Below are 22929 nucleotides of genomic sequence, written 5' to 3' on the forward strand. Positions count from 1 at the left end.
TAATTATCTTAGTTACTGTTCATTAAGACTTTGTTATTATACGTATAATTTATGTCAACTTCCATTTTTAAGTTATATTTATAGCATAAAATACACATCCAATGTATTTTTAACCAAAGTTTTAACCCAAGTTTGGTTCTAGCTATTAACTGAAATCAAACGAACCAAACAAAAACCACCAATCTAACCGAATAAACCGAACTGATTAACGGAAAACCGGTTGATTAATAAAATATACTAACTGATGACTTCAGTTTTAACTTTGATTAAGGATAATAACCAAACCTTCAGAACAATACACACCATGATAGTGTCTACGTTTTCCGTCGCATCAGATACTATCCTTGTAATTATTTAAAACCTATTTCATAACTTAATTTAAAATTAATTAACTACTAACTAAAATAATAATAATAATTCAGAATATGAAACACACAAACAAGGAGAAAGTTGATCTCCACCACTAAGGTACCGATTCAACGGCATAATTTCGCGGCTAAATTAGGGCTAATTCATCTCCATTTCATCTCTTCTCCCCCTTTTCTCCATTCTTTCTAGGGTTTCCTCGCTCAAACAACCTCCAAATATGTCCTCTTCTTCACCAAACACCGCTCAATTCGTCCAACATTAACCATTACAGCAGCAAATTCAACACTTTCAGACACGTTAATTCAGGTCTTCTATTCATACAAGAAGATCTGAGGCTCTGTTTTGAACGAATATGAGCGCCTCAAGGTTCATTAAGTGCGTCACTGTTGGTGACGGAGCTGTTGGCAAAACATGCTTGTTGATTTCCTACACCAGCAATTCCTTCCCTACGGTGATTATTTCGTTTATTCTTCAAATGTTTTACGTTTTTTGTTAGATTTACGTGAGCGATTTGATTTGATTTATGTTTTTCCCCAATTTTGAACTGTGTTATTCGTTTCTGAAGGAATGATTGCTAAATTGATTATTGTATGTTGCATATATGATTGATATTAGAGAGGATGCATTACATTTAGGTTCCTGTTTGATTGATGATGTGTTTTTCGTATCCGATTACACCTAAATGCGTGTTGGAAATGACTCAATGTGATAACTGCCTTTTTGAATTGGATTGTAAAGTCAACGTTTATAGTCAATGCGGTCTGGATCTTATAATCTGTTTGCTTATTATTATGGAAGAATCTGTTTGAATAGTTTTGATATGCATGATCGGTTTCAGAATAGTTTGTTATCAAAGGTTGACACATACATAGATCATTGTGTTTTACTTGGATAGAGATTAATTGATCTTATGATATGAATGAGACAATTGCCCTTTTGAATTGGAATTCGGAAGTCAACGTTTATACTCAACGTGGTCTGGATTATGTAATATGTTTGCTTATTACCATAGAAGAAACTGTTTGATTAGTTTTGATCAGCATGATTGGTTTCAGAATAGAAATGTTATCGAAGGCAGACAAACACGTGCACAAACACACAAATCTTTGTGTTCTCCTTCATTGAATAGAGATTATTAGAACTTATTTACCTGCTTTGCTCGCCTGCTCGGTTATATCAGAGGTTTAAAATTGTTGTCATTGTGTTCTGAACAGGATTATGTGCCAACTGTATTTGATAATTTCAGTGCAAATGTCGTCGTCAACGGCGCCACTGTGAATCTAGGCTTGTGGGACACTGCTGGTAAAATTCTTAAATGTTATCAGTCACTTTTGTGTTATTGATCTTTGGTGTACTTTTTTTAAGTGTGTGAAATCGGCATTATGTTGAACAGGACAGGAGGATTATAACAGATTGAGACCATTGAGTTATCGTGGGGCTGATGTTTTCATTTTGGCATTTTCTCTCATTAGCAAGGCCAGCTATGAAAACATATCCAAGAAGGTGGGCCTTCTGTCTTTTTCTCCTACCCGTTTTACATACAAACGGGTTATGTTTCATGTCTAACAGGTCAAATGGGTAAGCTAAAATATTTAACCAAATAGAAAATGGTCATCGTAAATGTATTCAAATGCATAAAACCTCCTAAATTTCAAATTTACCACCCCTAAAGTATAGCTTTAACATGATCTGCTTACTTTTTCTACTATATGTTCTCAGTGGATTCCAGAATTGACGCATTATGCTCCAGGAGTCCCAATCGTCCTTGTTGGGACTAAAATCGGTTAGTCTTTTTTTACAATAACTTATATACTTATATTTTTCATCGGTATAAAATGATTTCTTGATGGTTCAGATTATCTAGTCAAACTGCTTCATCTTTTCTTCTCGATGGCATATATGGACAAATGGCATTCATAATTTGTTTATTTATTATTGTTTATTTATATTTTTTTATGAAATGCTGAATTTTGATGATGGTGGCTTTTAGATCTTCGGGATGATAAGCAGTTCTTCGCTGACCATCCTAATGCAGCTCCCATAACAACTGCTCAGGTAAAGATTGTTACTTGTAAACCAAAAATCTATTCATCATGTGAAAACCGCAACTCATGGCTTATTTTAGGGAGAAGAACTAAGGAAGACAATTGGAGCTCCCTCGTACATTGAATGTAGTGCCAAAACACAAGAGGTACGTACGTTTAATCTTATCTACAGGTAGCAATCTCAACCAATAAATGTTTAGGAGTGCTGTTATTATATGTGGTTATGTTGTCAGAATGTGAAGGGAGTTTTCGATGCTGCCATTAAAGTTGTCTTGGCACCCCCGAGTTCAAAGAAAAAGAAGGGAAAAGCTCAAAAAGGGTGCTCTATATTGTGATCAACCTACATCTACACCTTCTGTTTTTACCATTCTGCCCTTTTGCTCGTCAAGGAACTCTTTGAGGCTAACCAGTGATCTCTTACACAAAGCCGTCATTTGGCTCATTGCGTGTCTCCATCAGTCACACTTCTCTTGTTAGGCCTTCCAGGTTCCTCCTGCCCCGGGTTTTGATTTGTTCTTACGTATTAGTTTTGTCTGAGATCGACTTAGATTTGAAAAGGATAAACATATAATAAAACTCGTCTTGGATTCTTTTATACATTCATTTGTATTTGATCGTTAAATACTTTTGTTGATGCAACATTCAGCATTCCCAACGCTCAGGAGTCGGCTAGTACCCAATTCTTAAGCGTTTAGAACACTGAATTTTGTTGTCCATGATGTCTTATGGTGTTGTTTAGGTGAAGGGTTGTTGCAGTTATGTGTTGTACGCTATCTGCATGATTAATTGCAAGGTGCAACGAGGTCTGGGCAGTTTATTTGGGTTGTTCGATATGTTGATATTATTCACGAACCCATTCATAGTAGATACTAAGTTGCACCAGTGCGATACCATAGGGAAAACCAAAAAATAAAGTCATGATATGCTTGAAAGAATATCCCGTGTTTAACATCGATATGGAAAACCATAAAAATGAATAATGATACCATTTATACTTATATTAATTTTAGATGGTTATATAAAATTGTATAAACATGTTAGGCGCATTTTTATATAAAAATATATATATATATATACACATATATATATATATAGAGAGAGAGAAAGTATAATGTACTCCACGGCTTACCGTACATTAACGTACACGACAAAAACACAACGTGCGTGATTATGGCTGATAACATGCGTTATTACATTTTTGATCAACTTAACGTGCGTGATTATGGCTCCCATGCGTGATTAGGGCTCCCATGCGTGATTATGGCTCCCATGCGTGATTATAGGCTTGATCTGATGGTTACGATCGTCGCCTACGTGAAGTATGATAAGCCGTGAAGTATGTTAACCGCACTCTCTCTCTCTCTCTCTCTCTCTATATATATATATATATATATATATATATATATATTTGGGATGTTACAAGTCCACCCCCCTTATAGAGGGTTTCGTCCCCGAAACCGATATACGTACCAAAAAGAGAAGGGTAAAGGCGTCTCATTTCTTCTTCAGACTCCCAAGTAGTGTCTGATCCCTTCCGATGTTCCCATTTGACCTTCACTTGTTCAATTTCTTTGTTCCGTAAGCTTTTGATCTTCCGGTCAAGAATTGCAATGGGTTTCATCACATAATTAAGTTTATCATCCACTTCAATATCATCATAGTGGATGTAAGTTGTTTCGTCGGCCAAACACTTTCGGAGGTGCGAAACATGAAACGTACTGTGTATACCATTCAGTTCCTCCGGTAGTTCCAAACGGTAGGCTACTTTCCCCACCCGTTCCATGATTTTAAAAGGCCCAATAAACCTTGGGCTCAACTTCCCTCTTTTCCTGAACTGAATAATCCCCTTCCACGGAGATACTTTAAGCATGACTCTATCTCCAATCTGGAACTCGATCGGTCTTCGTCTTTTATCAGCATACGATTTTTGTCGGTTTTGAGCCGCTTTCAAATGAGCTCGAACCATATCAATTTTCTCGTTAGTGGTACGAACTATATCTTTGTGGGCCAGTTCACGTGGACCCACTTCACCCCAACACACCGAGGTTCGACATTTCCTGCCATAAAGCATCTCATACGGGGCCATCCCGATGCTAGAATGGTAGCTATTATTATATGAGAATTCGACCAAAGGTAGATAGACATCCCAGCTTCCTCTAAAATCAATGATACACGCTCGCAGCATGTCTTCCAATGTTTGAATCGTTCTTTCACTTTGCCCATCCGTTTGAGGATGGGGTGCTGTCACACCCCGACCACGTTAAAACAACAAACCGTGGCGGAAACGTCGGGGAGTGTTGCAACAGAATTATTGTTTCACAACCATGGTAACCAAATGTTTTGTTTTATTGAATTATTATGTAATGTACATTGTCTTTAAATCAAAACAAACAAACTACATATTGTTTATAACTGTTTTTAAATCACTAAGGCCTCGTCCAGGTCCTATGTGACACAAGCTTCCTAGCAAGCAACATCAAGCAATACCACCTGAAACATATGTAAAAAGTAAAGTCAGCAAAGAAATGCTAGCGAGTACATAGGTTTTGTGGGAGTATCGGATTCATGGCTTGTTTATATGTTGCAGTACCTCGTTAGACTACAAGAGTCAAAATACAAACCTCGTTTTGAAAAGTGTATTGCAACATAGTTTAACCAACTCAAATCAAGATGGTTATAGTATAAGAAATCTCGTAGCCATGACTCCTAACCCAAAAATATTTGCTTTAGAATAAAAACTTGTAAACATCTAGTGAAAACTCGTTAGTAAAACTCGTATGGGTTATATTGTTTCAAAAACCTCGTTGTATGACATTGTTTCAAAATAGCTTCACCAGTGAACTAAATAATGACACGCAATGTATTATGATAGAAGCACTTATATATAAGATGTACCAGCGGCGTATCTACCATGATTCTATCATACTACACTCGTCCCATTATCTAATCATTACCCAAAACCAATCGTTTATCCAAATCGTTTATCTCGCTGAAGTCGTCTCAAATCGTTTGACTCGTCTCAAAATCGTAATCGTTTTAATAGTGAAACTAATTTTGGTCGTCTTGCTAACAACATTCAAACCTTTGTGACTCGTCTAACTCGTTTCTCGCATTAACAAACCACCAAAGGGTAAGTTAACAATAACAGATTCGGTCGTTACCTACATAACCCCCACACATAACCATGGGTGTAGTCTGATAACGGGATTTGTCAGATCCTATGGTACCATAACCTAATACTGGTCGGCTTGATCAGAGCTAATGAATGTCATTCGTTATGTAAGTACAACCAACAAGTCTTTGTTCACCTTATTGAAATCGTTATTAGTTTAGTATAAACCGTCGTTTTTGAAATTATCTTTTAAACCTTGAAATTCGTTTTGTACATATGAATCACCCCAAAACAATTGAAAACAGTAAAATAGGGGAACTATGTACTCACTTGAGATTGTAGGGTATCCCTGATTTTATGAACTATCAATGCTCGGGCAATCAAGGAATCAAGTGGTACCTAGTATCGGATCGCTAGTCAAACAACAGACGCCTAAATCGGAAGATCGGAAAGAATGAGGTCTTGTAAACCAAATGAGTGTAGGAACTCATGTGATATGGTTTAACAAAGCCTACATTCTAAATCGGAACCTAACCTAAGTGCTTTCGACCCATCGCGGCCCATTGAGGTAGCTTACGCCACTTTAACGCGTCGTGCGCGCAAACGCGCGTTCGAGACGTCTAACTAGTCCTATGACAAGTATTATATGCCTAAACATGTTTAAATAGGTTGCATAATCAGTTTAGGTGACAAAAGTTGGGTTACATATGCTTAAAGTCCAATTATGCATGAAAAGGGCATTTTGGTAATTTACCTAAGGCATATAATCTACCTATGATACAACTACTTAAACTCGGTGACCATAAGGTATAACCTCGGAAGGTTATTCCCTATGCAACTATGGTCACTAACCATGCTTGGTCGGATCCTAAAGATCGACCAAACGGGTCGAGTTCGAAAGTCTAAGCGGTGGTTTAGACCGCTCGACTTACGACTCTAAACAAGCACTAACTATTAGTGACGAGTTAAACATGTCAAAGCATGTTTAACCTACTGATTTGGTATCAAAACAAAGTGTTTTGATACCTAATAGTAGTCCCGTTGCAAAATGCGTGCTAAAACGCATTTTGACCGAAACTTTGACTCGTCACTACACCTAGTCAACGTGGTAATCAATTGGTATAGTCTCTAAGGACTATAACCAACGTGATTACGCTCACGTTGAGAAGTTCAAACGAACTTCTCGTTGACCAACTCGTGGTCAAAGCTGAAAGTCAAACTATATTTGACTTCCAAGCTAGGAAAAACAATAAAAAGAATGAAAGAATGCTCACAATGGGTCCTTGCTATCTTTTCTACAAGAAAACCAAGTTCCCAATCAGACTTAGAGAGCTCCTTACACTTGAGGGAGCCTTCCAAATCAGATGGTAGAGAAGAGAAGAGTGAATGAGCAAAGAAACAAGTGAAATTGATGGCCTATATATAGTTTTTCGCAAACCGTTAGGATCATTCCTTGGAGAGGAGGGCATGATCCAGGCCATACAAGTGTCATAGACTGATTGGGGGACTTGTTCCCCGCACAAACCAGCTCCTAGTAATGAAAACCACCCATCAAAACCATCAAAATCGTGCAAAATGACCAGATTCATTGTTTCTGTCTGACAGGCCCACGCGCCCCGCGTAAGATTTGGCTAAGGCTTACGCGCCCCGCCTGGCCAACTTTGGCAGATTGTCAAAATTGGTCCCTGCAGCTTAGAAACATGCGTTTCGGCCCATTTTTGACACGTTTAAGCCTCGTTAACCTCATTTCAAGGCTCTAAAATGAAGTTAAAGTATTGGGAACTCAAAACATGCTCAAAAATATCTCGGATGTCGGTTCGTTTGGTCGTACGGTTGCGTTGTTCGGTTAATTACGACGGAAGTCGTAACGAACGCAAAAACGATCCAAATTGAGCGACGAATGGAATTTTATCATGCCAATCACTAAAATATAATATTTTAATGATTACATAAATTTTTGGATGTCCGGATATATTCAGAACGTAAGATATGCGCGAAAATTTAAACTTGTGCACTTTTTGACGCTTTTAGTCCCTGAATGACTAATAAGTTTATTTTTGCACACCAAACACCTCGAAGCCTATTTCTAAGCTATGTAAAGGATATTTAGGGCACGTTTAACTTATGATAAAGTTCCGGAATGTTCGTTACAGTACGAATCGGCATACTTTCGCAGTTTGTCGAAATTAGTCCCTGTAAGCGAATAAACTTAATTTCGACACACCAAACCTTCCAAAACTTATTGCTAAGTTATGTAAAGGTTATTTATGGTATGTTAAGCTTATTTCACTATCCCGGAGTGTTTGTCGCGTTAAACTGACTGCGTTTACACACCAGTTTGCGTATAACTTTCCAGAAAGCGATTTAGAGCTTGAAATCGAACGAGAATTGATATGTGCAAACGATACACATATTTATACAAATTCCAAGTATGAAATACAATATTTCATTGATTTGGTATTTGTTCGATGGTCTTGGAGGCACAGATGTCACAGGTGCGGTACTAATAAACAACTTAGTACCCATTTGTGCTTGAAAATCATGCCAAAAGTTTGAAGTGAACCGAGTATCCCTATCGGACACGATGGATACCCGCACTCCGTGGCGTGCCACGATCTCATTCGTATATATCTCTGACATCTTTTCAGATGTATAAGTTGTAGGATCGTATGCGGACCCGAACGAGTCGATCAGAAGAGTTTATCTCAATACGAAAGGCGGAAACTGTCAATTTGATTAATATATTGACGTTTTACAGCGTGACGACACTTCGGCAGCACTTCGTTGCTCTGACCGGAAAATCTTCTTTGATTTCGCTTGGAATGGCCTATATATAGGCGTTGTGATTCCGTTTGAACATGACCATGTTCATTTCAAGCGGAATTAACATAAATGATTCAAGCGAAATCAGCATTGTCAACTCAAGCGAAATTAGAATCATTTTGATTTCGCTTGAAATGACCTGGTGTCATTTCAAGTGGAATCACCTCTAATTCACACTTTCTTGTTTTTCGTGCCCTGATCTAACTAGTTCTATACAAGACTCGATACAAGACGAAGTCGACAGACGCATGCACCAACAAACTTCCCCTCGAATGTTGACGAGTCTTAAGTGTCGAGTCTTCGCATCTTCAATCTTTATCAGTCTTCGGGCTTCTTTTCAAAGTATCTTACACTGAAAAGCATCCTCAAATCTCTCTCTTTTCTTCTCCATTACCAACAAACTCTCACAAGCTCTTTGTCATTCAGACTCCCCCTCTCAATTAGCTGGGATCGCGGTCTGGCTTTCACAGGTTCAAGATCATGTCCTGGCTCTCATCCTGCTCTGGATCGAAACCTGGCTTTCAATCTTTTATCCCAAGATCACCTAGCTCTTATCCTGCACAAAACTCTACCCAAAAATAAATTTTCTGATGATCACTTGTGGTTAAGATATTCAAACAATGATTTTACAACGTTAATCTTTGATGAACCACTTGCAGGAATACAATTTTTATTTCAAATAACTTTTCTCATTTCATTTTAAAAACATCTCAAACAATTTCATCCAAACCATTTGTTCATCATGTTTAGCACTTGGAATTTTGAACATCGGTTCTTCAACACCAGTTGTCGAAAATCTTTTTGAATTTTTCAAAAGAGTAAAATGCCCGGATAGTCCCTGTGGTTTTGTAAAATAACACCTATAGTCCCCAACTTTTGGAAACTACACCAGTGCTCCTTGTGGTTTGACGAGTTGTTACTCGGATAGTCCCTGGAGTGGATGTCCGTTAGTTTTCTCAGTTAACTCAATGTAAAATGACCAAAATGCCCTTAGTATTAAATTAAAACATATTATCACACACATACATACAAATATACAATACAGTCTTCATAGAAACCGTAATTCGCCTTTGTAACAACACACATATTTGCCCTAACTATGGCCGATCGAAGAGACAGAGATTGAGATCGAGACAGAAAACGAGACAGAGACCACCGCCGTTCCCCTGACCATCGCCGGTCACGTTGTCGCTCATGACCATTCCCACCACACCAGATCACGAACCCATTCCCCTGACCATCGCCGGTCACGTTCTCGCTCCACCGACAGGCACCGCAGAAATACCCAACACCGGACACACAGAGGTGAGTGTGTAGATGTGTGGATCTTGATAAGGAACGGATTGATTGTCGTAAAACACAGGACTTGAAGCGCGTACGAGAGTAATCGATAAGAGGATGTATGTTGAAGGTGTGAAGAGTGATTTTTGGGGGGTTTTCGGTTGAAGAGGAGGACAAAATGAGGGTGATTCTTGATGGATTTGGGTTTCAACATTAGAGCTGATTGAGAGAGAACGAAGGGGATGTATGTGTGTATGTAACGTAAAACTGAATGGGGGATGGGGATAATAATGTCTTTAAGATGGATAATGATTTTTAATTGATGTTGTTTACACATTTACAGCATGTTATTGTTGGGTGATGGTGTGGGGTGGTGGCAGGTGGGTGGTGCTGATGGCTATAGTGATGGTGGCCGGTTGTTTTGTAGAAGACAAAAGAGTTTGTGGGCCCCACACTTTCAATATAATAATATGAGTGTGTATAATATTTATTTTTTATTTTTTAACGAGAGGGGTAAATAAGTAATTTCAAATGAACTTAACGGAGAAAACTAACGGACATCCACTCTAGGGACTATCCGAGTAACAACTCGTCAAACCACAGGGAGCACCCATGTAATTTCCAAAAGTTGGGGACTATAGCTGTTATTTTACAAAACCACAGGGACTATCCCGACATTTTACTCTTTTAATTTTTTTATGATATGTTATAAATTTGAAATATTAGGAAAATGTCAAAATTGTCCATGAGGTTTTGTCACTTCAGTTTAAAAATGAATTTTTTTATAACTTTATCTGAGATTTCATTTTTGTTGTCATTTTCATCCAAATCATTAACTCAGTACTATGTATCGTTAACTCCCATGGACGATTTTGTTAATTCTCAAACATCAGGAACGATTTTGGCAGTTTCCCATTTATTCTTTTGTTTTTTAATTTTATAAATTTTATTTTGGGTAAATTACTTTTTGAGTCCCTGTGTTTTATTGGTTTTAACTAGTTGAGTCCAAAAGCAAAAAGTTTAACGACCTGAGTCCCCATAAGCATTTTCTTTAACCATTTGAGTCCAAATTTCTAACCCAGTTAGAATTTTGTTGTTAAGTTTTGTTAAATGACCAAATTACCCCTATAATTAAAAAATAAAAAGACCACATGTTCTTCAAAGATCAGGCACACCCAGTTCATTTCTTCAAACACTCATCAACAACAAACACAAAAACATCATACGTTTAGACCCACATCTAACTTTCTTGAACAAAATCAAACAAAATCTGCAAACCGTATGTAGAGTTCTGATCATAATTTAAGCCTTTTGGATCATATATAATGAAGAAATATACTTTTGAATTTTCAGAACTACCCAAATTTTCAGTCACAGTTTATAAAAACAGGTGCTTGTTATGACAATTAACACCAAAAAGGCATCAAGTGACCATCAATTCATGAATATCACCCAAAACCACTTTCATTAATATTAGTATTTAACTTCATACTGTTAATCCTCATTCAATGTTGCTGCTATCCAAAATAAATGAAAAAATACATAATAACTAACAGTTACCACATTATCTTGAGGCTTCCTCTTGTAACAAGCAAGCAACCTTGACTCAAGAACAAAATATCTCATATGTATAAACGATCTTCCAATCTTCCTCCTCCCATATCTCTGCATCCATCCTTCATACACCACTTTTGAATTCGACATCTCAATATCCTCACCAAAATCAACCATCTCAATATCCTCACCAAAAGTCAAAATCAGTCAATCAATCTCACAAAGTGAACAAACTCGCTTCAAAAACCTAAATCCACCACACTGATGTAACAAATCTTAACTTCACTCATTCAATCGCATAGATTGAACCTGCAAAATTGAAATTAAGGTGAAAATAAATAAAATAAACAAAATTATGCATAAAATTGTACAATAGCTGTGTTTAAGTAGGTGACGTAGGGATGACGTGTACCGGTGTGTGAAATAGGAGAGAATGAAGATGTGATCGGTGAGATTTTCCGGTGAGTGTAGAGAGAGAGAGGGATGTTGGCCGGTGGGGAAGGCAGTGATAATGGTGGAGGTAGGGTTTGCAGGCAGTGACTGGTGGTTGACGGTCAACGGAACGTGGTGATAGTGGTGGAGGTGCGGTGGGGATGGTGGTGGTGCAGTGGTGGTGAGTGGTGTTAATGGTGGTGGTAGGGTAGAGAGAAAGAGAGGAGGGATGGAGTGTGAAATGTTTGTGCAGGCGTGTAACAATATATATAAATTATTTTATATATAATATTAATATTTATGCATTAAAGACTTGTACTTGTGTAAATGACCAAATTATCCTTGTAGTTAACAAACTTGATGGAAGGAGTTAGAAATTTGGACTCAAATGGTTAAAGAAAATGCTTATGGGGACTCAGGTCGTTAAACTTTTTGCTTTTGGACTCAACTAGTTAAAACCAATAAAACACAGGGACTCAAAAAGTAATTTACCCTTTTATTTTTATCTTTAAATAAAAATAATTATAAATAAAATATATATACATATACACACATTTATATATTTACACACTTATTTTTTTAATTTTCTTTTTAACTTTGAAATAAAAAATAATAATATATTAATGATGTTTGGTACGACGGGAGAGACTAGCGGTTGTGATGTTTGGTATGACGGGTCGACGAAGGGAAATGAGCTACGAGTGCCAAGATAGACGAGGTGATTGTGGCGGCGGTAGTTGTGGTGGTGGTGATGGAGGTGGAGATGGAGATGTAGAAGAGAGAATGATATAAAAGAAAGAGTGTGTATCGTGTGTATATACAATAGCGGAGCTTGAACAAAAACTCACTAGGAGTGGGGACTCTCAAAATCTAAATCAGTGGGGGCTGGACTCTTAAAAAATCCTATATTTTACACTATAACAAAAAAATTAGAAATTTTCTGTAACATTATCACTACGAACAAAAAACTGGCCTGGGGGTCGGGCTGCCCTCCGGCCAAAGACTCATAATTGACTAAAGTGGTAAAAGTGACCAAACCTCAGAAAAAATTAAATGGCAAAACATCATGTTTACTGTTTGATTAAATCAGTTTTAATATAATTTTAGGTTGAACCAATATCTACCATATTGAAAAATGAAAAACTAAATAGGTTTGGTTGGGAGGATCGGTTGGTTAAACGAACAGTTTTGATGGTTTAGCATGTAATATCCTTACTTTTTGTTCATTGTAATCTTGCGTTTTCATTTTAGATCTTATAATTGTTGATCTTTGAACCAATACAATTGTTTGGAACTAGTTATTTATTCCCGCGCGTTGTGGCGGAGACTTGTTTAATATTGCATTTCAATGCATTTGCTACGGCAAAAGAAAGAGAACCCAAACAATATATAGTTGTAATAAGGCTAAAAGGTATTGACATGTGTTTGGTTTATTGTTTCGTTACATGATAAAGGAAAAAAAAACCTTAAAATTACTATTATTTAAATTTATGTTATTTAAAATAATTAAAAAAAAACAAAACCAAAATATTTAGTGGTTCATAAATATAGTTATTGGTACCGAGTATTGCCTTGCAAAGCTACGGAAGAACCAAACAAACTAAGCTATAAGAACTGAACTGTTTTGTTTTTAGAAACAAAGCATAATTGAAATTTCCAGCTATATAATATAGAGTGATGTAACTCTACAACTTTAGTAAAAAAAAAAAAAAAAGATAAAGTGAAGGACCATGTTTCATTTGTGAAAAAACATTTTATTATCCTCATCTTTACCCTTTCTCCAGTCTCCACTATTTGTTTGTTTCTCGATCACCACTGCACCTCACCTCACCTCACCACCATCACCCAACGACAACCGATGCCACGACACAGTAGCCGCCACCACTCTCTTTAGAAACTGTAACTTTATTTTCTCTCTCTAAAGAACCCAAAGCCACAACCGTCCGTTCACACCTGCCAACCACCACCTGACCATCGCCACCGCCAACACAACTATTCACCAAGTTCAAATATTTCTTTTCAACTTCTCTATCTTCTCTCCCCCCCTAAGAAAAACCCTAACTTTTCTTTCTCTCTCTAAAAGACCCAAACGCGCAGTCTTAGATTCCGTTCAGATCTCAACCCGTCATCACCGATGGCGGTTGTAGTAGTACACAGTTGGTACAGTTATCGTCCGCCATCTGATCTCTACATTTGTGCTCATTGGGTAAAGAAGCATTGCTAACAATTTCCACTATTTGTTCAGAGTTATAGTTGAAAGGTTTGTTGATGAATTGTATATATGAGAAGAGATTGAATGAAGGATGAGTTTTGACTTTTCGGCAGTAAGCAAGAGTTTGAAAGAAGGGCAAAATTGTAATTTCGTCATTTACTGTAGCTAAGACATAAGCAAATTGTTATATATAGTAGAGTAAACTGCTAAATTCGTCCCTGAGGTTTGACTCAAATTGCTAGATCAGTCCAAAATCAAGTTTTGTTGCTAAAACAGTCCCTGAGCCTAGTTTCTGTTGCTATTTCAGTCCAATAAATTAACATTGTTAGAACCTCTGTTAATGAATGGGTAAAACTGCTAAATTCGTCCTTGAGGTTTGATTCAAGTTGCTAGATCAGTCCAAAATCAAGTTTTTTGAATTTGTTAATTATAAACTTATTTAGGTATATAATTTTTCTAGACTTGCATTAATTTTTTGAATTTGTTAATTATGAACTTATTTAGATTATAAACTTATTTAGGTATATAATTTGCAAGTCTAGAAAAATTATTTGTTAGTTATTTTGATTATTATTATTATTACTATTATTATTATTATTATCATTAAATGTTTACTAATTATATACTTAAGTATTTAAATAAGATAATACTTAATTTAAATAAAAATTAGTTTTAAAAATATAAATGTAGCTTTTTTGAAGAGCGCAATTTAACCGGCTCAGCCTTAAATACTGATTTTATTTTGATGTTGTTATTGTTGTTGTTGTTACCATGTAAATATTTAGTATTTATTTAAGGATTTAAATAAGACAACAGTTAATTTAAACAATATTTAGTTATGAAAAATACAAACATTATATGTAAATTTAAATATTAAGAAATTAACATAATTTTTATTTATTTTTATTTAAATCGTAATATTTAATGTTTAATATTTATCAATTATTTTAATTTAATATTTGTATTATAAAGTTCTTTTATTCATTTTTTCTACTTAATTAAGTGGTTTTGTATTTAATAATATTATCATTCAGGTGAGGTCAGACAACATGTCGTGTCAAACCAGTGTTTAAGACAGGTCAAATAAAATTGTGCTCTCCAAAAAAGCTACATTCTGTTTATATTTTTATAACTAAACACAAATTTAAATTATATATTTACGGTAGACTTGTAATTTATCTTAAATTTTAAGACATTTAAGAAAATATATAATGCATTTGGTACAAGTATTGATGCATTAAGAACCTGTCATTTACCATTTTTTTTCTCTTGTGATATTAATGATTTATTCAACGAATATAAATATAACTGGACCCGCCTTAAACTGTATTTGGGTATTATTATTGTTATAACTTTGTAAATATTTAGTAGTTATATACGTAAGTATCTAAATAAGATCACACTTAATCTAAATAGTATTGAGTTATAATTAACAAATTATATACCTAAATAAGTTTATAATCTAAATAAGTTTATAATTAACAAATTCAAAAAATTAATGCAAGTCTAGAAAAATTATATACCTAAATAAGTTTATAATCTAAATAAGTTTATAATTAACAAATTCAAAAAATTACAAGTCTAGAAAAATTATATACCTAAATAAGTTTATAATTAACAAATTCAAAAACTTGATTTTGGACTGATCTAGCAACTTGAATCAAACCTCAGGGACGAATTTAGCAGTTTTACCCATTCATTAACTGAGATTCTAACGGTGTTAATTTATTGGACTGAAATAGCAACAGAAACTAGGCTCAGGGACTGTTTTAGCAACAAAACTTGATTTTGGACTGATCTAGCAATTTAAGTCAAACCTCAGGGACGAATTTAGCAGTTTACTCTATATAGTAATAGTAATGTTTACATATTTTGTTTTAATGATTTTACATGCTTACATATGCATATAAATTCAAAAACGTGGTTAACTATGAGTTTTTAGTTTAAAATAACCATAAAATCAAACTGTAGGGGCCAAACTGAAACTTTCTTGATTTAGTTGTCGTCGCGCGTCAAGAAGGACATTCCTTTCTCCTTCGCGTGGCGCGGAGGCTACCCCTTTGACCAGTTGACTTTTGGATCCCCCGCGTGTAGCAGAGGAACCCTCTTTCCCCCTTGCGACGCGCGACAGAGCTTTGTTTCAGACTAGCTCGTTTCAGCAACGGGTTTCACCATTTTTGCACCAAAAATCTCAATAACTTATCTACTTGATTTTAACCATTTATCTTAACCCCAAACTTTTACCTAATGTCTAACCACTGCATTTAACACTAATTTTACCTGTTTTAATCTCCAACCACCCATTAATTGCAATCTCAGCCACATTTGGGCAGTCAGCCCATTTCAATTGACCCATCCATATCTCAGCCACTACTGCCTCATTCTATAAATTAAAGGCATCACCTCGTTCATTCCCTTTTTCCTCTACATTTCCCCTCAACATTTAAGCTCGATTATTCTTTGTACTTTGTGTATTTTGCGAAATCTTCACAGAAGGTTTGACTCGAGTTAGCCTTATTCTTCTTGCAAGATGTTAGATTTAGTGTAGAGAACAAAACCCATAATAGGGTTTTGGCTTACCCTACTGGAAGTTCTGACCTGAGCTCTCACGGTCTGACCTGAGCTCTCACGGTCTCGCAATTTAACCCAAAAGTCGAGCCGTCATCTCTCTGCTGAACGGAAGTTCTGACCTGAGCTCTCACGGTCTCGCAATTTAACCCCTTTACAGATATCATCTAGGTATACTCACCTGTAAGACTGAATATTGGGATCTGGATACGGGAGTATATTCTGAGGTGTGACACACGATTAAGTGTAAGTGCTTAAGACATTAATCTCGTATCTCGAAACAGTTGAACGTTGTGTGAGAATTTAAGTAGATCAGTATACTGACAATCTACGTGAATCGTTTAGAACTTAAAATGTTTAAAGCTTAACGGTGTTGGTGATCTGTCTCAAAAACTGATATGATCCTCTTACACAAACTCACAAAAATATTGTCTGTAAATAATTCTTTACTGCATTTCATATTATTCAAAAATCCAAAAAGATTTTATTTGTGTTTTAGCATAAATTTTGAAAAGAGTAAAATATCGGGATAGTCCCTGTGGTTTTGTAAAATAACAGCTATAATCCCCAACTTTTGGAAATTACATGGGTGCTCCCTGTGGTTTCACGAGTTGTTACTCGGATAGTCCCTAGAGTGGATGTCCGTTAGTTTTCTCCGTTAAGTTCATCTGAAATTACTTATTTACCCCTTTCGTTAAAAAATAAAAAATAAATATTATACACACTCATATTATTATATTGAAAGTGTGGGGCCCACAAAGTCTTTTGTCTTCTACAAAACAACCGGCCACCATCACTATAGCCATCAGCACCACCACCTGCCACCACCCCACACCACCACCCAACAATAACATGCTGTAAATGTGTAAACAACATCAATTAAAAATCATTATCCATATTAAAGACATGATTGTCCCCATCCCCCATTCAGTTTTACGTTACACACACACATACATCCCCTTCGTTCTCTCTCAATCAGCTCTAATGTTGAAACCCAAATCCATCAAGAATCACCCTCATTTTGTCCTCCTCTTCAACCTGAAAACCCCCCAAAAATCACTCTTCACACCTTCAACATACATCCTCTTATCGATCACTCTCGTACGCGCTTCAAATCCTGTGTTTTACGACAATCAATCCGTTCCTTATCAAGATCCACACATCTATACACTCACATCTGTGTGTCTGGTGTTGGGTATTTCTGCGGTGCCTGTCGGTGGAGCGAGAACGTGACCGGCGATGGTCAGGGGAACGGGTTCGTGATCTGGTGTGGTGGGAACGGTCATGAGCGACAACGTGACCGGCAATGGTCAGGGGAACGGCGGTGGTCTCTGTCTCGTTTTCTATCTCTGTCTCGATCTCGATCTCTGTCTCTTCGATCGGCCATAGTTAGGGCAAATATGTGTGTTGTTACAGAGGCGAATTACGGTTTCTATGAAGACTGCATTGTATATTTGTATGTATGTGTGTGATAATATGTTTTAATTTAATACTGAGGGCATTTTGGTCATTTTACATTGAGTTAACTGAGAAAACTAACGGACATCCACTCCAGGGACTATCCAAGTAACAACTCGTCAAACCACAAGGAGCACCGGTGTAATTTCCAAAAGTTGGAGACTATAGATGTTATTTTACAAAACCACAGGGACTATCCGGGCATTTTACTCAAATTAAAATCTAGAAATTAGAAAATTATGGAGTAAAAATCGAAAACACCTAGAATTGGCGGGGGCTTACTTTAGCACACGACACCCCGGATTACGTTAGACATCGCCGCTGCAAATTTCACACACAAAACCACGTAGTGTGTGTGAATGGAACTTCTTCACTGTCAACATCTAAACATGCGTCGTCGCTCTCAAACTCCTCTCACAAATCTTCTCTTCAACTCTTTCCCCAAATCCCATTTCATCTCCCAGTTCATCAACTCCCATAAATTTTCTAAAAAAAACTCGTTAATTTCTTCATACTTTAGTTCTGTACAGATTAACCCACCTGCAGCTGAATCTAATTCACCAATTAGAAAGAAAAATGGGTCTAAAAGGTGGGATAAAGAGAAGTTAAGATGGTTTTCTGGAAAGTTACGGGATTGTGCCGAAAATCGGTTTCTTGAAGAGGGTAAGATGGTCCATAAGGAGATTGTTGATAGTGGGATTGAATTGGATTCGCATTTGTGGGTGTCGTTGATTAACTTTTACGCGAAGTGTGGGTGTTTGAGCGTCGCGCGCCAGGTGTTTGATGAAATGCCTCAACGAGATGTTGTGTCGTGGACGGCTCTTATTAGTGGGTTTGTGGGTGAAGGGTCTGGGGCCGAGGGTATTCGGTTGTTTTGTGAGATGCATGAAGAAGGGGTTAACCCAAACGAGTTTACGTTGGCCACGGTTTTGAAAGCGTGCTGTTTGTGTTTGAATTTAGAGTTTGGTAAGCAGTTACACGGTGAGGTTGTTAAAGCTGGATTCTTTTCTGATGGGCATGTTGGTTCGGCTCTTGTTGACCTTTATGCTAAATGCGGTGAGTTAGAGTACGCGGAGAAGGTGTGCCTTTGCTTGCCGAAAGAAAACGCGGTTTCATGGAATTCGTTGCTTAATGGGTTCGCTTTGGCGGGTGATGATCAAAGGGTTTTGCGGTTATTTTGCAGAATGAAAGAAACCGAAATGAAGTTGAACAAGTATACATTGTGCACGGTTCTTAAAGGGTGTGCAAGTTCCGGAAATTTAAAAGCGGGACGGATTGTGCACGGTATGGCAATCGTAAGCGGGTCTGAAGACGAGGAGTTTTTGAGTTGCAGCCTTGTTGACATGTACTCAAAATGTGGCCGCGCAGACGACGCGTTAAAAGTGTTTCGGAAGTTAAAATCTCCCGATATTGTAACATGGAGCGCTATGATTTGTTGCCTTGAGCAACAAGGAAGAGAACAAGAAGCAGCCGAGCTATTTTCGATGATGATGTCATCAGGGTTAAGACCGAACCAGTTTACCCTTACGAGCATTGTCAGTGCAGCTAAAGAGCTAGGTGACCTACGTTATTCTCGGTGTCTACATGCTTGTGTTCATAAATATGGTTTCGCAGACGAAACTTTAGTCAATAACGCGTTAATCACAGTGTACATAAAGAATGGATCTTTTGACGATGGATACAAAATCTTTAATACGATGAGTCACCGGGATTTAGTTTCGTGGAATTCTCTTTTAGCGGGATTCCATGACAACAAAAGTAGTGACGGATTAAGAACTTTTAAGAAGATTCTAGAAAACGGTTTTAAACCGAATATGTTTACGTATATAAGTACTCTACGTTCTTGTACTAGTTCGTTAAATAGTGAAGTCGGTAAGCAAGTACATGGTCAAGTAATCAAACAAAGCCTTGATAGTGATTGTTACGTGGGAACCGCTCTGATTGACATGTATGTCAAGTCCAAATGTGTCAACGATGCAGAAAAAATCGTTAATCGGTTGAACGAAATCGACCTTTTCACTTGGACAGCGGTTATTTCTGGTTGTGCACAAGCTGACGAAGGTGAGAAATCGATTTTCTACTTCAAACAAATGCAGAAAGACGGGGTTAAACCGAATGAGTTCACTCTTGCCGGCTGTTTAAGAGGATGTTCTGCGATTACAAGCGTTAATAAGGGGAAACAACTGCATTCTTTCGTAATTAAAGATGGCCACGTTGACGATCCGTTTGTTGCAAGCGCACTTGTGGATATGTACGGCAAGTGCGGGTGCATTAAGGACGCTGAAACAATATTCGAGGCGGTCGAATCACACGATACGGTGTTGTGGAACACGATCATTAACCAATACGCGCAGCATGATCAAGGAGAGAAAGCTATCAAATGTTTCGAGAATATGTTAACTAAAAACGTCCCACCGGATGGCGTTACGTTCATTGGCATACTTTCGGCATGCAGCCGTTTGCGTTTGACGGAATTAGGAAAAAAATATTTTCACTCCATGACTGACGTTTACAACATTCCTCCGACCATCGAGCATTACGCTTGCATGGTTGATATTCTCGGTAGGGACGGAAAGTTTAACGAAGCCGAAAGCTTTATTAATCAAATGACATTGCCGCCTAATAATTTGATATGGGAGACGCTTCTTGGAGCGTGTAAAGTTCACGGAAACGTGGAACTTGGTCAACGAGTTGCGGAGAAACTTTTTCAGATCGAACCCGAAGTCGATTCTAATTATATAATGTTATCCAACATTTTCGCAGCCAATGGGATGTGGGACGATGTGGCTCGCGTTAGAGCGTTAATGTCGAGTCAGGGGGTTAAAAAGGAACCGGGGTGCAGTTGGGTTGAAGTTAACGGTCAAACACATGTCTTCTTGTCGCAAGATACTTCTCATTTGAGGATACTCGAAATCGATGAAAAGTTGCGAGAATTGGAGCGGAAACTTGTTTCGGTCGGGTATGTTCCAGATACGGAATATGTGCTTCGCAATGTATCCGACGTTGAAAAACGTGAAATTCTTTCGCATCATAGTGAAAGATTGGCTCTTTGCTTTTCTCTTATTAGTAAGGACTCGAATAATAAAACGGTTACGATATTTAAGAATCTTAGAATCTGTGGAGACTGCCACAATTACATGAAGCTGGTTTCGAGCGTCGTAAATAAGGATATTGTTATACGTGATGCCAAACGGTTCCACCATTTTAAAGAGGGTTCCTGCTCATGCCAAGATTATTGGTGAACAAGAAGCTTTGTTATTTGGAATGCGTGTCAGGTGAGTAAAATTTCATTAACTTTGGTTAACATTTTAATGTTTATATACCAATTAGTTAATGTAGTGCTTTGCTTACATTCATATATATACCCCAACATCAAAATGTCACTTAGTTGAAATTTGATGAAGTCTTAAAGTAATTTGATAATATGGAAATATATATATAGAGTAAACTGCCATTTTGGTCCCTGAGGTTTGGTTACTTTTGCCACTTTAGTCCAAAACTCAAACCTTTTGCATCTGGGTCCCTGTGGTTTCAGTTTTATTGCCATTTTGGTCCAAAAATGAAATCAGGTCGTACTTGTCTTATAAAATCCTGCAATTTTGTCATCTTCCTCAGGGGCAAATCAGGTCATATTTGTCTTATAAAATATGGTATTTATTTATAAAAAAGAAATGATCATTTTGCCCCTGCAGAAAATGACAAAATAACATGATTTTATAAGACAAATATGACCTGATTTCATTTTTGGACCAAAATGGCAATAAAACTGAAACCACAGGGACCCAGATGCAAAAAGTTTGAGTTTTGGACTAAAGTGGCAAAATTGACCAAACCACAGGGACCAAAATGGCAGTTTACTCATATATATATATATATATATATATATATATATATATATATATATATACATGAATCAGCCTCTCTATTCCTATGGAATAGAGGTAAGGTTGTCTACATCTTACCCTCCTTAGACCCTACCTTAGCTTTGCTATTGGTGGGATTTACTGTAATCACTTGCTAGTCGCCACTATACTCTCTACCTACCTATTACATTTACTGCATTAATCTTGTATACATACACTTAAAAGTTAAGAATGTTAAGAGGGTGGCATGATTCGGTGTTCAGGAAACCATGACCGACTCAACCCCATAGTCAGGACTCAGGGCGGACCCACCCGACGTATCATTGTTGCAACAAATATTGTCCATGCAAAACCCTAATTTGAATGCTGAAAAGTTTGTTGTCTTATAGTACAAGAGTAATATGATTATAGGATTAGGTTCAAGAGTGAACACTAGTGTAGCTTGCGAACTGAGTGAACTAATCCTGGCCATACACGTGTGTAGATCAGTGGCCAGGATTTGATGTTGAAATACACTAGTGTATTTTACGATTTGATGATGAGATCCTGGCCATACACGTGTGTAGATCAATGGCCAGGATTTGTTCACTCAGTTTGCAAATACACTAGCGAGTAAAGGTCAATATCTAGCAGAATTAGATTTAGGCAATTTGTTGCAAGCAGCAAGCGTTTCCATGAAGAATTTCTCCCAAAATTAGGTGATCTTTGTTTGAGGCATTGCTCATTCTGTCGCTTCAAAAGCTCGTTGTGTTGAGTCGCCCCATTTGAAGTTATTTTTGTGTTGAACCGTGTGATTGGTCTTTGTTCACGCCGTCATTGTCATACAAGTCAAAAAAATGTCATACATGTGGTGATGACAACAAACAGAAAGCACAAGAATAAATCACTGCATGCCGTTTGTTACGGAATCTTCATGACTTGTGCCAATTGATTCCAATTTTGCAGAGCCCGACTAACCAACTTTAGTTAATGCTGTGGAGGCGGCAATGGATGCTGTTGAGGGACGGTTTCCAGCCCAGCTCGATCGCGGTTGGGTTTCAGAAGCTACAAGCAAGCGGTAAGCTGCATGGTGGTGTTAAGGAACAAGGCAATGCTTATAGGTATGCACAGGCATTTGGTTGCCAGTCATCTTCAAGATCCATTAAAGGGTACTGATACATATAAATTGTGTATATCCACTTTTTGGTTTTGTTATTTCTCAGTTTTGGATTA

General features: G+C 37.2%; 2 protein-coding genes and 1 long non-coding RNA gene across 3 annotated transcripts; 2 read left to right on the plus strand and 1 right to left on the minus strand.

The window, feature by feature from the left end:
- The first annotated feature begins 430 nt into the window (after positions 1 to 430).
- LOC110915482 (rac-like GTP-binding protein ARAC1) lies at positions 431 to 3128 on the plus strand. Its single transcript, XM_022160191.2, has 7 exons — positions 431 to 820; positions 1584 to 1671; positions 1763 to 1872; positions 2089 to 2152; positions 2360 to 2424; positions 2495 to 2560; positions 2648 to 3128. The coding sequence occupies exons 1-7, from the start codon at positions 722 to 724 to the stop codon at positions 2747 to 2749; spliced, it is 594 nt and encodes a 197-aa protein (XP_022015883.1). The 5' UTR covers positions 431 to 721; the 3' UTR covers positions 2750 to 3128.
- Positions 3129 to 11036: 7908 nt separating this feature from the next.
- On the minus strand, positions 11037 to 11858 carry LOC110918192. Its single transcript, XR_002581133.2, has 2 exons — positions 11597 to 11858; positions 11037 to 11493 (listed from the first exon to the last, which is right to left on the minus strand). It is a non-coding gene; the product is annotated as an uncharacterized LOC110918192 (long non-coding RNA).
- Positions 11859 to 18102: 6244 nt separating this feature from the next.
- On the plus strand, positions 18103 to 22929 carry LOC110915479 (pentatricopeptide repeat-containing protein At3g24000, mitochondrial). Its single transcript, XM_022160188.2, has 2 exons — positions 18103 to 21129; positions 22663 to 22929. The coding sequence occupies exon 1, from the start codon at positions 18214 to 18216 to the stop codon at positions 21094 to 21096; it is 2883 nt and encodes a 960-aa protein (XP_022015880.1). The 5' UTR covers positions 18103 to 18213; the 3' UTR covers positions 21097 to 21129; positions 22663 to 22929.

The sequence above is a fragment of the Helianthus annuus genome, chromosome 16 (genome assembly GCF_002127325.2).
Source record: "Helianthus annuus cultivar XRQ/B chromosome 16, HanXRQr2.0-SUNRISE, whole genome shotgun sequence".
Classification (NCBI taxonomy): domain Eukaryota; kingdom Viridiplantae; phylum Streptophyta; class Magnoliopsida; order Asterales; family Asteraceae; genus Helianthus; species Helianthus annuus.

Bases quoted from the DNA above. Each gene is read 5' to 3' on its own strand.
- LOC110915479 (XM_022160188.2), top strand. From the start codon at position 18,214: ATGGAACTTCTTCACTGTCAACATCTAAACATGCGTCGTCGCTCTCAA.
- LOC110915482 (XM_022160191.2), top strand. From the start codon at position 722: ATGAGCGCCTCAAGGTTCATTAAGTGCGTCACTGTTGGTGACGGAGCT. The intron at 821-1,583 runs GTGATTATTTCG...TGTTCTGAACAG, and splicing joins CCAGCAATTCCTTCCCTACG to GATTATGTGCCAACTGTATT. The intron at 2,561-2,647 runs GTACGTACGTTT...TTATGTTGTCAG, and splicing joins GTAGTGCCAAAACACAAGAG to AATGTGAAGGGAGTTTTCGA.